Here is an 18,794-nt window from a genome sequence, read left to right as displayed (position 1 = left end):
CTTTCCTGCCATGGACCAAGTGTTTGCATACTCCCAGCACAGTGCTGAAGTATCTCTGTTTTCCTTAGTGGTAATATACTGAAGTATTGAAAGGAATTGAAGATAAAATGCTGTGTGGAACCAGTGAGATGTGTAGCACCACACCCTGTCCTGATGCAGGATTTTACAGCATCACAGAACCTCATGTGATAGTTGGATGGGACTTCCCTTCCTCTTTTCTTTCTTTTTGTCTGCATTAATAATGGATTGCATTAATGATGGGGAGATATAAACCAGACACATAGTAAAATGATGTAAACCTACAGCAAAAGGAGTATGGCACTTGCTATAGTGGGAGATAGTAAATCTGATTTTGGAAGAAAATTGGGGCTCTGCTTCATCATATATATTTTCTAGCTCATTTTTAATCCTGTGGGTCTTTTTGTCAGTAGCAAAACAAAAGCAAGGAGAGGAAAGGCATTTATATGTCTGCCATTTGTATGACAGTTCTATTCGTACAAAATATACTACTAGTTTAAAAAAATAGAATTGCTTTCCAAATTGCAAGTGCCAAAATATTCTGAAATGAATCCATGTGCAAACTGAAAATGTGCTTACAGATTACTTTTCCGAATTGATTTTGGTAGCTTTAAGTCTTGGAAAGGCCCTTTTGTTGAAACTACACAACTGTTCAGGTCTTGATGTATCACAGACAAAATGTGATGGGAAAACCCCCATGAGATTAAACAAACTCAGGTATAGCTAAAGGAGGCGTAAATAAAATTGCATAAGGATTCTTCAATTTGATTATTGGATTATTTATTTGTCTTACTTCTAAAGCACCTTGTTACAGGATGAACGAAAATTTGAGGGCCACTAAACACCTAGCTTTACATTACAGGCACTTCAAGGAATATTAGTTATATGACAATTGTAAAGAATGTTTCTGCATTTTATTGAGCAAGGAAGGGATCACTTTTTCTATTGATGCATTTAAAGTCTCTGAAGTTGTAATGATGGCAGTAAAGAAGGAGATTTTTTCCAGATCAAAATTAGTTGGATGAAGTAGCACTAAAATTGGATCTTCAAGCCATTTTAAGTAATACTGAGTTCATAACTTTGAAACTTCTGGTTTTATTTTGATTGCTAGTTTTGTAACAGTTAAATGTTGTGAATTTCCTGTTTACTTTGTCTTCCAGAAAAGATTGACCTGAAAAAAAACTATTGTGCAGACAGCATAAATCCAGTCAAAAAGACACATCCATTTAAGAATTGGACCTTGTGGGTCCCTTCCATCTCAGATTATTCTGTAATTCTGTGATTATTTTCTAAGAATTACTCCAGACACAGAACATAAGTTTGGAATGATTGAACGAGCTCCATGTAAACATCAAAAAATGTTCAGGTGTTCAAAACAAAAACTGCAGTTGTTTTTTCAAGGCTAGTTCACTGTTTATATTTATGCTGGTTGACTACTTTTAGAATGAGATGAACTGAAATAATAAACTGTTTTTAAAATGCTTTATGAGAACTGAAAGGTGTCATGTTCATGAATTCTATATACTAATATGAAAAGAATTAGCTTCTTCCTGTGTGTAATACATAGACCTTTTTTTGTTGTGCTGAGTGTGCATAACTTATTAAATCAGAGTTAAGAGAGCTTTTGGTCTGCTGCTATAAGCTATGAATTCTGAAGCCTCACTTTTATGGTAATGGAGATTCAATGTTGGCAGGAAAAAAGACTTGGCTCTGTGTTTATGAACCTCTCACATTCCTAAGTTTTAGAATTGTTTCAGTAGAGCACAGTTGTCTTGGAAAAGTCTTATCTTGGAGAGAAAAAGCTGCCAGGTTGCTTATTCTGTTTCTGCTGGGGTCTTTAAACAGCTGGAGCGAGACCTTGAGGCAGACTCCTTACTTCAAAGGGGAGCTGGTGTGCAGAGCAGGAAAGGAAAGTGGTCATGTGAATCTTCATGCTAAGCAGACTACTTGAGTGTTTATGTAGCAACTCAAAATTTTTTTTGAGGATGCGTGACTTAATACCTGCATATGCATTACATCAGTTAGCAAATTCTGCTCATTGGTGCCTGCTTTGTTTCGGGTAGGACAAGGCATAATCTTCATCATCTGGAGAGAGAGTTAGGCACGGTGAGCATCAATCCAAGCAAATACACAGGGGCTAGACAGTGACAAGGGCATCTGCCTGCACGTCTTAACATCAGGAGGAGGGGGAGTGAAGCGGAAGGCATTCAGAGAGAGGGATGCATTTCAGACAAGTACTTTGGTCCTGTTTAGAGTCAGCTATGCTTTGTCCAAGTGATGACTTGCACCAGATAGAACGTTGCCATTTCCTACATTTCTCTTTATATCGATTTAGAGCAAACGAGGAGCTGAACATAATTTTTGACACTTCAACATTATTGCCTTACTGCTTCTTAACTGCTTTTTTAGAAATATTGAGTAGAAGTATTGAATACTGAATGAGAAAGGAATGACAGGACATTGTACTCATAATGATTCACAAGGATCTGTATCTGAGAGAAAATTCTGTAATAACCAGTGGGATAAGAAATAACCCAAAATGGGATGGGTACATTTTATGATCCATAGCAGCAGAAGATGTAGAGAAGTTACTAAAATGGAACAGCATTTTGTTTCATCAAAAGTAATTTTCCTTAGAAAAATGGGTACAAAAGGCAATGTACTTTTCTGAGCACTTTCTACTACTTTCCTTTCTTGCACACTGGGAGTTGTGGAACAACTTACTGTTCATATCCTACATTTGTGCTCTGTGGGATTGTGACTTGTAAACGGGTTTTCAGAACTGGATTTGAGGTAATGAATTTCGTACACTATGTGTGTTCTTTTGTCAAGTTTAAAAATGGTTTTGATTCCCTTAACATCTCCTGTGTGCAAAGGGAATTTCAAAATACCTGTCTTCTCAATATACTTAGGAAGATAAAAATCTAAAAATTGATCAGTGATCTTACTCCTTGGCAACTTGACATATGAATTGCCTAAAAATAAATGTCTTATTTTCCTAGTTATCTTACTGACAAATGGTTATCTCGCATTTGCAATGACACCTGTATAATTTCAGAAATTGCTGCCACCCTGGAACTATCTTCGGATAATTGTTATTTCTGCTTCCTAAATATATTTCTGGTATATTAAGTCAGATTTCAAGCTATAATGATCTCTTCATCTGTTTAAATTCTTAGAATAGATCATACCCACATTGCATAGTAGCAATTTGTCATGTAGAAGATACTCTGATTATACCTACAAAAACTGGTTCTTTCAGCTGTTAAATTACTGTGTAGCTCAGCAATCTGGGTATCTACTGGCACAGCTCTCACAAAAGATTTGCACACCTTCTTGGAGATGTCTACAAAGTTTTTCTAAGGACTATATATCGTATTAATCTTGCTTTTGCCCTCTTTTATTCTTGGTTTAGACCCTAGCATGTTTCCTTTCCTTAGAACCTAACTCTGAGGATATTGCATATTTTGACCTTTTCCTATGATTCTTTAATTTCCTTCAACTTTTGAGAAAAAATAAACACTTTTTTTGGTCATAAGCATACTGTAGGAAATTTCAGAAACATAAGAAAAGGAGAAACAGACTGTGCTGCCCTTGCTTCTGTAGTTGTGCCTCAGTGGCATTGGACATGAACTCATCTTACACCCTGTCTGTACATCTTTGACTCTACATCATGCACAGTCTGAATCTTCTTACCCTTTTTTCCCCCTGAACTGTTATTTAAAATGTGAATTTTGTCCAATACTATTTATATGTAAAACAGTCTGTAGTTATAAAAAATTGGTCAGTATTGCCACACCTTCCTTGAACACGGACCAAAGTCTTTTCCAAGTTGGGAGCTGTTGATAAATTGTGAGACTAAGTTGAAGGACATTGTGAGATTTTCTGTCTTTCCCTGAAACCTTCCCTGGTATAATGCCCAGGAGGATAACAGCTAGGATGCACTGATGAACATTTTCATGTGTTTGTTACCACCATGAGGAAGTGGAGTGCAGCATATGATAAATGTATTGTGAGCTCTTGGGAGCACGACTTTCCTTTGATAGCATGCAGTGTCCGGTACCGTGAGGTCGACCTTAAAGCACCACTGCTGCACTAATGCAAAAGAATAATATGTTTGGAACTTTCTTTGTCTCATACATGGGCATACATGTCTTTATTCAAAAAAAGGGTTTCTGGGTTCTTTCTACAGTTTTTGAAACAAAAAATTGTACTCCTACCTGGGGAACTAGCATTTCTAGTGTCACTCTTTGATTGACTTGCTGTCTTTTCCAAGTCATAGTATAAAAAAATATTGATTTACTTCCCTTTAAGTCTTAGTAGGGTCATGCATGAGGGTCCTGATAAGGCCCCTTCTCTGAGAATTAATGATGAATATTTTAAAGTAGTAACAAACTGTCTGAAATGAGCTCCTATTACCTGAAGTGTGGATCTATTTGGTAGTTTTTGAGGGGCAGGTTCCATTTACAAACAGGCCACCGTCCACACAAGTAATCATATTTGGCCTGCATGTTAAGTTATGGGTGAATTAATGTCCTGTGAAGGATATTTAATTTGAACTTCATATCTAGTCATTATTGGCGCAATCCAAGAAGGAATGACTGGTGGGTTTTTTGATGTTCTCAGCCTCGTCTATATAGATGTCTTCTCATTTTGCCCACAAAACTGAAGATTAGCTTGCATGGCAGTTGACTCAAGACAACTTTTATTATGTCAAGGGTGTACTGGCTGACAACATGAAAATGAATGAAGAAAGAAAGGAGTTGATACTGAAATGATACTGAAATTTTAATAAGGACTAGATCAGCTTTAAGGAGGTGAACTAGGAATGGAAGCCATCATTGAAAATGGGTTCATTTGTGCATTTTTGAGTAAGACCAAATAAGTAAGCAGTCCAAACTCCAAAGCAGAGTAACTAAATGATGTAGCCAATGAGGTCTTTTAGGGTAACAGTAGATCCAAGTCTCCCTTGGAAATAAAGGAAAAGAAAGAAAACCAAAATAAAAATCCAAAACCCAAACCAAACAAACAAAAAACCCAAACCAAACAAAAAAAAAATTAGACAGATTCAGATTTTAAAGTAAAACTACAATTCTAGAATCAATGTACATGGTTTTTCTGGTGGGTTAGTTGACACAAAATTATGCATAATAAAATAATATATTTTTTTTGTTTGTCTATATTTCAAGGCATGAGAAGACACAGATTTCCTGCTTTCAAAAAGAAAGTGAAAATATATGAGAGTAGGAAGGCACCAATTTGTGTTTAGAAAAAGCTTAATGTTCAGCTAAATGCACAGATGCATAAACTAAACACTTTTTATGCTTGTACCTCTGTTTATATAGTAATGAGGATTTTCCATCAGTTTTCGTCAGTTAAACAGTAGCTGTCTTTTTGCTGTTTAATGGAAACAAGGCAGTCTTGCATGAAAACATCAGATGCATCAGCATGTTATGGTATTTGATTTTTCATATGAGTTCAGCATAGTTATAACCATAACAGACCAACATTTTAACTTCCTTTCCTTTTGATTTTTGACTCAGATTTGTGAACTGAACTCGATCCAATTTTGCTCAAGGAGAAGGCTGGATTTTTGGGTGATAGAGAAAGTCAATATGCAATTTTTCTTTTTGTTTTGAAAGATGGAGAATTCTTGTTTGTGACTATGAACATCTGCCAAATGCTCTAACACCAGCAAAAATTAACTATTTACTCCAACCAGTGTTTATATCTGTGAGAGTAGACGTTGCTCCATATTTTCAGTACCCTAGAGGCCTATAAATCCCCTGGAAAACATCACAACAATATGAAACAACCAGTGCAGTTATTCAACAAAAAATATTTTTGTAGGGCTGTGCTGTACCAGAGCATGCTCAGTCCAGTCTCTATGATAACTTCAAGCCTTAGTGACATTTGTTCTACTGACTGGAGTCACTAGGGAGATGCAGAAAGGAAGGGAGATGCAAGTCATGCTAGTTGAACACTTTAAATAGCCAAACAGCAAGCAGATGAATCCTAAACGTGCTGTGCTGCTAAGGAGCTCTAAGCAGAACAGTGGGTAAGAGAGGGAATGAAGTTCAACACTTTACAGCTGCCTTTTGACCCTTTCAAAAGACAGTTGAGATCAGATGGTTCAGGTTTTGTTTTGCATCAATAGAAACTATCAGCCTGTACATTGCAGGGGTGGTCATGAGAAGCAAACAGTCCCTTGTCCGTAGGTGTCCCCTTTGCCTCCAGATCCTGAGCGGCAAAAGCAAGAGGCCCATATTCAGGGTGGTTATCAATGTGTAAAAAAAGATTGGAAATGGTCTTTCAAAGATATGCAATTTTAAAATAAGATACCCTTGATAAAAATTGTGTAATATCTAATAATTTTATTCAGTTGGGCGGAATTTCCGTGACTGAGTAGTTTAAAAGTTAGATGAAATAAAGTTTTATGTTGAAAGGAGTAATGCCTCAGGCCTTGTGCCTAACTGCTATAACTCTTGTTACTTTTTTAAAGCTTCAGACCTTTATTTTACTTCTATAGATTCTTCTTGAATTTGAAAGCTGCTACATACTCTTTTGCAAAGCTGCCAGACCATAGTTCAGGAGGTATTTTTTGAAGTTTAGAGGCAGATTTATGTACCTCCCCTCCTCATCCTGTTAGCAGAGGCAAGTGCAGAATGCATTATTGCTGCATGAAGCCCAGCCCTGGAATTGCTGGTTACCAGTACAAATACTGGGATTTCATTGTTGCTTCAAGCCTCGGCTTTTTAGTGTGTACTCCTGCATCCTTCAGGTAGGTATGCTGATAAAATTGTATTGACATTTTTTCCCCTGTTGCTGGGATTTGATAATCTCAAGTATTGTGTCTACTATTACTGCAGAGATCCAACCATGGTTGGGGTCGGAAGAAGAGCAAAGAAACGTTTCACCAGTTTTAATTTCCTAGAAAGATGTAGTTCAATACTTATCAAAATCAAAAGGAGGGACAATTTGTTACCTCCAGCTGCCAATTGTTGCTGGAGTTGACAATTGATCACCTTAAAGAATGTGAGTACTGATTTGAAATGTTTTAATTGTACAATTAAATAACCTCTTAATTTGTTTTTGGTGTTATAACTTCTAGGATGAAGAAAAAACATTATACCTATCCAACTTTATGTTCAATATTTATGAATATGTCTAAATTTTCCTATCTCAGTAGAGGCAGGTATTTAAAATGAGCTTTTTCAAGAAGAGTAAAACATATACTGTTTAGGATTGTAGAAAATATATAGGATTTACTAGGCTTTGACATGCACTGTCAGAATATTTCATTAGCACAGTACTTTACCAAGAATGCCTTTATTTTCCAGCTTGTAGGCAGCAAGCTGTGGGAGGTGAGTGATGGAAGAGACAGGCTCTATTATTTAACATTTGTTTGCCAAATGGTCTCCCTGATTGGAGAAAAAGTTTTAGACGTTTTAACTTTTGTATGAGTTTAGTGATCACAGAGAGACTTTGCATTACTGACAAGGAGTTAGAAATAAAGCTGGAGAAAAAAATTACTTTTTAATTTGACTAAAACACTGTGGACATGGGGTTTAATTATTGGGTGCTTTTGGGTTGTGTGGGTTTCTTTTCTTTTCTTTTCTTTTTTTTTTTAGCATATTTCTTCTCAGTGGGCTCACTTGAGACCAGAACTTTATGTAGACACTGACACGTTTGCACAATCAGTCCCTTGTTACTGTATTTTCCAAATAAAGAATTAAGACTTTGTAGGGAATATCAACTATTTTGGAAGTAGCAGTCCATTTTTAAAATTAAAAGAAGGTTTATAATTTTTAGTTACTGTAAGTATAGTTTCACTATATAATATAAAAATTAACAGTACAAGTACGGCATTAAAATTTTGCCATTTCAAAAGGCATACTTGAACCCATACTTGAAGTAACTTCCCCTTTTGGATATATGGTATTTTCTTGCACACTAATCTTAAAATATAGGAAGGCCTCCAAAAATTATACTGTGTCTTTTTGCTTACATGAAAGTTGAAGGATTTTTTAAATTGTACTCTGCCAAAGCTTTCATTTATGAATCACAGGCTTTAACTATGTAAGTTGATTGTTAGCAGTCAAGAAAAATTAATCATCAAAAAGACCTCCCAGACTGTAAAATATTTAGTAAAATATATCTAGAAGAAAATTTAAACCTGAATTATTAGCTAGACTTTATTTCTTTTACAGATTTATTTCCTTCACCCAAAATACTATCTAGAGAAGTATTTTGAGTTTTCAGTTTAATTATGTGAGCATTTTTCCATCCTTAACTATAACTAACCTGTACTGTAGGTTGAAAATGAAGTTGTTAGCATCAAACATGACAAATCCTTTGGGTGCTTTTAATGGATTCTGCCATTTACGATAATTATTTGAGAAAACAAAAAGAAAGGAAAATGTGTCATGGTGCTAAATAGGGGAACTATTTGAGTAAGTCAAAACCAGCTGATACTCAGAACTTCCAAAGCAGCCATTAGGAGGGTTTCTATCTCGTATTAACAGACAGTAATAGTTTTAAGTGAAAAATGAAACTTTCATGGTTGGCCTGAAAGCCAATGGTATAAGTAGGTAAAACATCTGAAAAATTTTATTTTACAATGCTTTTTATTTTGACTTTCCCTGAAAGACAGGTAATTTTAATTGTATGTGAGAAAGTACTTTTCACTGCTTTTTCAGTTTTATAGTTAGTGTTATACTTCAGCACAGTGCTGTAAAGTAAACTGTGAATGAAATAATAGAAGACACCCAGAAAAGCAACCCTGCAGGGTATGAGGGAGAGTGTGTGTGAGTGTGTGTGTGTGTGTGTGTGTGTGTGTCTTTCTGCTTTGAAAAAAAAAGTCTGGATATCTGCTCAGGTAGGTTATGAGCACAGCTGGGCCTGTTGGTTTCATTTTAATGCTTTCTGAGGGATAATAAGATTTACAAAACATGTCGCTAAAACATATGCAGGCAAAGACATTTGCACAGAAATCTATATTTCTTAGAGACCCAGACAGAGATTACATTTGTGCTTCATGCTGAAAGCTGTAACGCCACACTAGCTGAGGCATGTCCACTAGGGACAGCCACTAAGGCAGAGAATGACCACATGGAATTGTGTGGGGGGGTTGTGACACTCATCAAGACTGTGAAATGGAAGGTGATTTGTGATCCTGAAGCTCTGCAAGGTGCTACACACACTTTAGAGGCCAGTTATGGGTGTTTAAAAAGGACAGATTTTAGAAAGAGTAAAAACATTTCAAGCAGACTGAATTTAAAAAAAAATGGAGAAAGAGCACACTAACATAGGATTAAACAGAAGTATTGGATGTTAGATTTGCTCCAGACACTGCTTTTTTTCTGTCATATGTTCAACATATATAAAATTTTCACTACATCACTAAGGGGTCCCAAATAAATCTGTTTCGTGATGAATGGAAAAAAAAATTAGCTAGTGTAACACACGTGGAAGAATTACATTAAAAATACCACTGTGAAATGGCTTCCTGTTTCCTGTAGCAGCAAAATAATTCTTAGAAAGAGTTAAAGTGGAATTGTTGGTACCATTAATATTTTCCTTTGTGTAACTGTATCCTGAATCTTTGAAAAGATGAGTGAGTTAGGCAATATGGAGCCCTCAAGAAACTGTATTAAACTGCTGTAAAGTGTTTCAACTTTTATTGCTAAGTATGGAAAACTAAAATCCTAGATTCTTTGGCTTATGTGCAAAGTATTTATTTTTTTTTTTTGTTCAGACAGGAGGTTATGCAATTGCAATAAACTTTTTTTTTATAAAAGCAAACTTAGAAGTCAGCATAATTTTGACTGTAAGTTCTGCCTGTACATTTTGAAAAAATATATATGAAGGCGCCTAAGAAAATACTCTTTTTTATTTAACTCAAGATTTCTAATGATCCTACACAAAGTAAACTGGTACTTAGAATGGGAGCAAAACCAGCTCTGGTACCCTTGTAGCTGAGAAGAGATTCCACTGAAATTCCTGAGCTTCTCCAGTTTGCTCACTGTAATTTGGGGAAGAACTTGGCCTATCCTGAGAAACTGGCCTAGATGGCACACTCTTTTCTAGGGCATTTGCTCTAGTGAAGGTGCATACTGTGGCACAATGATGAGGTCTGTTGCAAGACCTACAAGACTTACTACAAATTCTGGGGTTTATTTTTTCTAATGTAAAGTCTTGTGTGTGAGGGAGGAGTGGAGGCAATGGCACCGCCTATCTCGAACACACCAACTTTGGAAGGAGGAACTCTAGGCTATACACTTGGTGAAGTCTGTAATCAAATTACACCTTGATTTCTGCAAGCTATGGATAATGTAAATTATGTGTAAAATAAAAATTTAAGCCTATTTGCTTATGGGTAAAACACAATTGTTTATTAGAAGTATATTTGCAATTTCACAATGGAGATTTATTATAGTGGTAGCAGAAAATTAAATAATTGACAGCTTTCCATGGAGTAACTAAGTAATCACATTAAAAATGTTTTACTCATTGATTCAAAGAATAGTATCCACAAGGTCTGCACTTTCCAAGCAACAGAATTATTATCAAGTGCTGGCTGCCATTTGGGAAGCAAGCATGTCTAGTTTTGCATTGGAATGTACTGCTGCTTAAATATAAGGGACTTATAATGCTAATGTGAAAGCACATAAAACTAATGGCCATTTATATAAAGAAGTTACTATATGAAAAAAGGTTTGTAAAATGCATCACTTGCCATATGTTCCCATCCTGCTGTGATTTGGATTCTAACACACTAGCAGTAGCAGTCTGGCTTTGCAGAGAAAAAGTAATATATCTATTTTCATGATGCTTAAATTCTAGGTAGCACATGCAGGAAGCATACTGATATATTTTGGTGTATTACTGGTGACTTCCTTAGCAGCAAGTCACTGCAACATTTTTTTGGATTCCTTAACCACATCTCAATTTTTGCTGGCAACATCTTTAGCTAGATATATAGCATTTTATGTCACAGAAACTAGGGCAACCTCCACTATATTTTGCCTAAAGAGGAAAATCTACGCGTACTTGAGAGAAAGCATTTTCTCAAAAAGTTTACTGGTCAAAGGATTAAATGAGCCATAGTCCATTTTTTATCACTGAAGTATTTTTCTTTTAAAAAGGTTTCCTTTTTTTTATTTTTATATATGTGAGTTATATATGGCTTTCTGTTTAACCTGAGTCCCAGGACACTGCTTAGTATTTTTGGCAGGACAAGGGTCTCTGATTTGCAAAGCTAAAGTAAAAACAACCTATGATTTTAGGGTGATAAGACTTATTGAGAGGGGATTATCCAAGTAAATTCTGTGTGTCTTACACTCATTTCTCTTCTCAAGCAACCAGTTCCCTATAATTTGTAGTTCCTTTTTATCTTTCAAATACCATCTTGGCGGAGAAGATCTATTTTCCCAAGTAAATTTTTCCCAAGTATGATTTTTATACAATAACGTAATGCCAAAAGGAGTCTTTTGATGCCTCCTTGGAGTTCTGATACAGCTCCTCTCCAGGGAAGAACTTTCATCAGGATGATGAAAACAATGATGACTGAGGTATGCTCAGTGTTTGGATTGGGTTTGGTTGCTCTTCACTTTTATTCTCTTCCTATTGGTTGGAAAGAGAAATTCTATAAACTTCTATCTCAACTAGTGTTTTCATCACTTGTTGATCTTTGTTCTAAGAAGCTCCTTTATGGAAAATCTTTTGGTTTAATTTTATCGGTTAGCTTTTGCTCTGGAAGATTCATTCCTAATTATTGGGAAGATGGTCCTGACAGGTCTCAACATCATTTAATGAAGCTCCTCTGCATGAAAGCAAGTTGTAAAACTTGTTTGGTAAAAAGGCAAAAAACCCATCATGCCTTATTTGTTGCTGCATGTAAGAGATGTATCTGCAGAATGCACCTACAAATGGGAATTGTCAATCCCAGTGGATAAAATGTCATATTAAAATGCAACCTGTACAGTTATTTTCAGAGAAATCCTGTGTCTCCTTTCCTATCATAAACTGTGATTATACACAGACTTTGGACAGAGATTAGTGTCTCTCACATGAAGATCTACTCATTAGATCACTACTGTTCTCACTCATATGAGAGAATACACGTTTTCTTCCATATCTGCACAGTTTGAAGAAGCAGTGACTTGTACATGCTATATAGTTAAAAGGTATATGAATATCTTTTCAAGCAGTGGTGTCTTCCAGAACCTGCAGCATTAGCTGCTACAGTGTTATGAATCAATGTTTCCGATACTGCAGTATAATTCCTAGACTTTTACTTTCAGAAGGCAATAATAACAAAATGTTGGCAGCAACAGCCAGTAGGTAATGGTTTAGGACAGTATATAGTGTGTTTCAGAATACCCTCAGGTTTTGCTGTGCCAGGTCAGTGTTTTTTTTGGGTGCAGATATGAGGCTGTTTTAAATTGTTAATTGTCACAGACTGTTAGAAGGCATTAACTCAATAAGCAAACAGAAGTTTGCTTTCATTAGACTGAAAAGAAGGATTCATGTAGTTTTGACATCGTACTGGTGCTACTGTGCAGTTTTGCCCACTTGCACATGCAGAGTTGTGAATTATGGAAATGATGATGATGTCTGTTCCAATCTTTAGTGAATAGCAGCTCTAGAAATACTTTTAATGACATTCTCAACAGAGGCACTCAGACTGAAGGTGTTCAGTGATTTGGAAGTATACTTTTTCACTGGGCAAAGTCTTTTAGGAATATTATTTAAATGACTGTGAAGAGAAGGAAAATTATGAAACAAAAATAGATTAATAAAGTCTGCAACATTTGGTGTAAATAAGAGAAGGTGCATCAAAGTAAACACAGATACGTAGACTTATTTTTTCTTTTGTACAAAGATTATACACAAAAGCAGGGAGTAAGGGTTTAATTTACGAACCTGCAAAGCAAAGAGCAGTGTTTTGGATACAGGGTAAGTTTTCATATTAATTCTGAGCAAATTTGAATTGAAAATTTTGACCAAAAAAAATCATATAAAAACTTCATAATATTCTGTACTAAATGTCTAAAATGTCTGAAGGCGACTTTCTGGGTAAATCTTGCTCTCACACGTAGTTTCTGGCAAAAAAATAGGAACCATATGGAGACCTTTGCACCATCTCCTTGCTACTTTTCCCTTAGTTCATATTGCTCACATCTCAAAGGAAAAAAGAAAAGTAAGCAAACATTTTGAATCAAATCACATATCATTATTGTGTTCTTTTGATTTTTAGAAGGTTTTGTTATGTACCAGTTATTTAAACAAATGTCAAAGATTTATCTTTGAAATAAATATTTTTTCATAAAACATTAAAATACTCAGAAGTAGTAAGATTTTTGCTTTTAATACTTTGCATGGATTGCTTCATTTCAAAGCAGATACCTATGTAGTAGTTTTTTTCTCCAGACCACTTGATCATCATTTATAGGAAGATACGCAGTTGAGGACATATAATTTATCCAACTTCGCTATAAATTAATAGTGAAATAAATTTAGAAATTGTTTGCTAGTGGTAGGGGCTTTTTAGGGTAAGTGTTGCAAACTGTTAGTGAAAGTTGAAAACCTGAATATTAAGCAATAAAGGGGAAATTCTTCTGGCCTTCTTGTCAAAAATCATTAGTGGTTATTGTCACTACTCACTCTCAGTGTGGCTATCAGGATCTGAAAACCTTCTGTAACTACTAGTAGAAGACTAGCAATCTGATTTGGTTTTGAACATTTTTGTCTGGGGATTTACATTACTGGTATTAACCGAATGTTCATTTCTGTCTGAGAAATGAAGGTATATATAGCTGTTGAGCTAATCCAAGAAAAAAAAATAGGTGCTTTTTGCACATTTTACCTTTGATTCTGATCCTACCTGGTTACTAGCAGATCTTTGTACCATAGATATCCCCACCAGTCTCTTTCAATGTTCTGTGATCAGTCTTTCTTTTTCCTTAGGCATGTATCAGAAATAAAAACATCAAAATTATCACTGTATAGGAATTTGATCCTGTGTTTGCTTGGCATGCTTAAGCTCTTGATGTAGAGAGAAGGAAATAGGAACTCTGGTGGGATAATACAAATGTTGGGATTAAGAACAAACCATTCCTTAAAGTAAAGCAGAAGTAACTTTTGAGGGTGGGGAATAATGTGATTAGGAATGATTTTTTAAAAAATAAATCTTGAACTGTTATTAAACTTGGCAAAAACTTAGTCTTCAAAGATTTGTGGAACAGCCATTTATAACTCTGAATGTCTTTCCAAACAGTACCTTCTTAACATCAGTTACCAACAAGTATTTTTGTCTAACAGGAGATATTAAAGATGCTGCCTGGAGTTTTTGAAAAGTGATAAAAACAGTTCTAAGAAAAGGCATGACCTGCATCCCTCAAAGCAGTGTTTAACTGCCTACATTACTTGACATCTAAAGAACAAAGGTTTCCAAAAGAGAGACTGATAAGGTACAAATACCTGCATGTAGGCTACATCTTCTGAAAGTGTGCCAGAATTTGTCTGGCAGAAGGCGGAAGACAGACAATATAGATTACTGTATTTTTCATCAAGTGGTTAGTACCATCTGTATGTACTTTATGTGTGCCTTTTGAGAGGCAAGTAGTCTAACTGAGTTCCCCCTAGGCTTTGTTCTCTGCCTCTACACCTACCACTTGGCATAAGATGTAGCCAGTAGAAGAAAACTAAGGTTCTTGGGACCTTTTTCTTGCCTTAGTTGCAACAGCTGCAAAACAGATGTAGGCTGACATGAGTTCTGCCAAGAATCTCTTCCAAGTCTCCCACCCATTTTCCACCAAGGAGAAGCTAGTCAGGTGATATGAACGGAGTCCTGAAGGTCAGAAAGAGATGGGAGTTCCCAGTCTTGGCTTTATAGGGACTGTTAAAAAACAACAACCAATTAGTAAACCTAGATTCTTTCTCCTTGGAAATTAAAACAACCTCAAATTTTAAAACTAAAATTCTAAGCAGTATGACATCAATAGGACATAGAAGGCAACCTATACACGAACGACAGCAACACTGCAGTAAGCAGATCAGATGACAGCAAGAGACTCATGATCACCTAACTAGTATCCATTTAAGTCTCTTTTTAGATATATTTTCAATATCACAAATGCCTTAAGCAAAATACCATTGTCTTGCTGGCTTTATTTTTGTTGAAACAGATTTCCTGGGATTCCAGTTGCTCTGTTGCACTTACCTCAGTATTGAGAGGGAGTTAGCTCTGTACCTGTACCTGTACCTATCCCAGGTTTCTGGGTACCTCTCCAACTTCTGCTTTCAGCAGGATTTGAATATACCACGTGGTTTTTAGTGTATTTCAACTGTTACAAATCCAATCAATGATAGTCTCAAAAACAAATAAAACCCTGCAACTCTTCCACTGTGTCAGTCTGCTAGCAGAATCTTACTGCTGACAAAACTATGGCTGTCAGGCATTTAGAATCCAGCACTGAATTAAAGGTAGTATCCAGCAATGGAAGAAATGTCTAAATAACCAATAGTCCAAGAATGCTTTTATTTGCACAGGATCTGTGTGGGCTAACATTGATAGCAGTTCTGAATCCTCTTTGTTGGCAAAGATGATGGACGTATGCTACTAATGCAGTTATATTCCCCTTTCCTTATCCCAGTATTCTTCCCCTTCCCTTTCCAGTATCCCAAGAATCATTGGCTCTGAATGTTATGAAAAACCATTTGCTGCTGTACAGCAAAGCCATTTTCCTCATGGAACCATCTACTTGCAAAAATTGCTCATGTTACAAGTCTCAGTCACTTACAGAGATCAGTATCTTCCTGTGAGTCGTTTGGATGGGTACTCCTTAAGTTTTTCCCATCAAATGTTCACAATAAAAGTAGCTACTGATGTTTTATAGCCTTGACCTCTCTTTCTGTTGTGTATCCAGACTTATGTCTTCATTTCTAGTATTTAATTTTTGATATGGTATCAGTGTCATATGTAGGTACATTACTTTTATTTAAGGACACAGCCTCTAGTCTGGAAAGCAGTAAACCATGGATCTTTCTTACAGCAAGTACTGACATGGGAAGACTTCGTGGCTTATGGCCTCACACAGGCACAGGATGACCAGGGCAGTTATAAGAGGACTTTAGATATTGCTTGCATAAAATTCCTTTCTATCATGCAGCACATAATGACTATGCACACCCATCTGCTTTCAAACCTGTATGAAACACATCTGTCAGTGTAAGAATGGTTAGCCAAAATGGTAAGAATAATGATTCAGGTATGTCTCTTCAGTGATTCATTGGAATGGGGATATAGGGGTTTAAGTATTTAAATTCAGGTGATCTACTAGTATTTGGACCTTATAATGGGATGGCAGACAGAGAAATGTAAAGGATTAAAAACCAATGCGCATGTTCCTGAAACAGAAAAATGTGGAGAGAAATTACAGTGACTCTAGTTTGCCTAGTAGTATAAAGGAAGAAATGTGATTTTCTAGGTGTAAAGTGGTTTTGAAATATCAAGTTTTCTACATTGAGTTTGGAAATAGACCTTGGTCCTATACTATTGTCAATGGGCCTGCCATCTAATGTCCTACCCTAGGAAATCCCTACTCCGCTTGTGGCTGAACAACTCCCAGATACACTCAACAGCTTTAGTGGATACCCTCAGTCATACAGCCAGCACTACACTTCACATTTGAAGCAAAGTTGTGTGTGTCATGTCAGCAAAAGTAGAGGTTTGGTGCTATGCAGCCATTAGCTTTAGAATATTTAAAATTATTGACTATAGCACTGAGTCAAGAATCAACAGTTCTCATATAAAAAAAACCAACCAAAAACACCAAAGTTCCCTTCCAAGTAACAGAGTGACTGACAAAAAGTGAAAACATTCTTATACCTTTATAGAATGTAGATTTGAAACCAGACTCATTGGCCAGTTGGACAGGCTCAGGAGTGCTGATGATTCATCTGACACAGAGTTCCAGGGAGTGATTTTTTTTGCGAGCCAGTTCATTTGGATGTTGATGCACGTTTCTATTTAAATCAGCAGCTGAAGTGTGAATTAATCTGTGACATTTTTAAGATGGTTCGTGGGGCCAGAATTTGACTAATGATGCTTGTACTGATCTCCTGCTAATTTTGGATTTATAGGTGTTGTATCATACCCAAACTTACAAATGTCTGGTCTTTTTTTTCTTTTTTTTTTCTTCTTTCCTTCTTTTTTTCTTTCCACTCTCTCTTTTTTTTTTTTTTTCCTTATGGTTTGAACATTCATTTATTTAAGCTGACTTCACTGACAGCAATAGAATGACTGTCACTGAGTTACTGAGTTCAGTAGTTTGGGTCAGGACCAAATATACCTGTTTGTGGGAGTAAAAGGAATTATGAGGATGGTAATGAAACTTTCAGCAAAGCTCCTCTTATTGTGGCCAAATTATCCCTTAGGTGATGGGCATTAGTGGTAGCAAATTTCCTATACTGATACCAGCTGTGCCAGAAAGCTCCTACCTGCACCATAGCATGAGTAGGAGATCCCATGGGACATGGGATAGGACCAACTTTCTTTTGACATGTGTTCAGTTTCCTATGCTTTGTCTCTTAGCTCTCCCTGAAAGTGCAACTGCACTAAACCTTAAAGTGTCTGCTGTAAAACAGACAAAAAAAAAGCTTTGGCTTAAGGTGATAGTGAAATGATAGGGGAGAGAGATTCTTGAAGTATTACTCATTATATAGTAATCAAATGATACATATCCTGTACTGGTAAGATGCACGGAGAGTTTCCAACAGTGGGAAGGAATTGAAGCTTTGCAGAAATTCTTCAAAGAATTGTTAGAAATTAAAACACTACAAGGTTTTAAGCTAAAGTTTGGTGTGTGTCAATGGAAACAGCGGCTCAAGTCTGCCAGAATTACTTCTGCTTTCCTGAAGTAATGTGAAGGATCCATAGGAATGAAAACAAGGGTGTGTTTCAGAGAGAAGAAAGTTTGAAAAATGTAACTTTAGCTTGTTTTTGTCTTTGGGCTTGTTTTCTATTTAGCTGTGCACTTATCATTACATCCATTTTTGCCTTTTTTTTCAGATTCCCAAGAGGGAAACTACAAGACAGAGGTCAACAGTAAACCCAGGAAGGAAAGGACAGCTTTCACCAAGGAGCAAATCAGAGAGCTAGAAGCAGAATTTGCTCATCATAATTATTTGACCAGGCTGAGAAGATATGAGATAGCAGTAAATCTTGACCTCACTGAAAGACAGGTACTGATGAAAAATAATGGACTTTAAATGCTTGCCCAATACGTACCAGTGATTAGTAGCTCCTCACAGTAAAGCTCTGTTTATAATGCTAATATTTATGTTGATACATCAGATTGAATGTTTTTAGCAAAATTATACGCATTTATTAACTCTCTGCTATGAAAGTAATTTATACTTTTACATGTACCACTTACAGATTAATTTAATCTCTTAGGCAGAGATGGAAGATAAAAGCATGAGTAATAGATCTGTTAGAGGGGTGCATGTCTTTTCTAATCTGTCCACACTGATGTCATTGAAGAGGGGGTAGGTCCCAAACACTGTACGCACAAGTAGCTGGTTTGCCTGCATGCAACAAATACGAGCAACTTGGTTCCGTCTATTAAGTACATGCACTGGCCATTAATGCAGAGTTTTTGAACATCCTGTTTCCAGATGGCAGCAAAAATGGGAACGCCAGCAAAACTGGGATACAGGCATTTTAAACCCCTTTATCTTACCCTGCTCTGTGAAAGCAGAGGAGATGA

At 36.3% G+C, this 18,794-nt stretch overlaps 1 protein-coding gene across 1 annotated transcript in view; it reads left to right on the top strand.

Annotated features, from left to right (window-relative positions):
• Positions 1–18,794, top strand: part of MEOX2 (mesenchyme homeobox 2) — a 52,355-nt gene that overhangs the window by 20,394 nt on the left and 13,167 nt on the right. Inside the window, exon 2 of the mRNA XM_038127995.1 lies at positions 18,095–18,267. Within this exon, the coding sequence (XP_037983923.1) occupies positions 18,095–18,267 (173 nt within the window). The remainder of the gene's footprint in view (positions 1–18,094; positions 18,268–18,794) is intronic.

The sequence above is a fragment of the Motacilla alba genome, chromosome 2 (genome assembly GCF_015832195.1).
Source record: "Motacilla alba alba isolate MOTALB_02 chromosome 2, Motacilla_alba_V1.0_pri, whole genome shotgun sequence".
Taxonomy (NCBI): Eukaryota; Metazoa; Chordata; class Aves; order Passeriformes; family Motacillidae; genus Motacilla; species Motacilla alba.
This window is presented reverse-complemented; position numbering and strand designations above follow the sequence as displayed.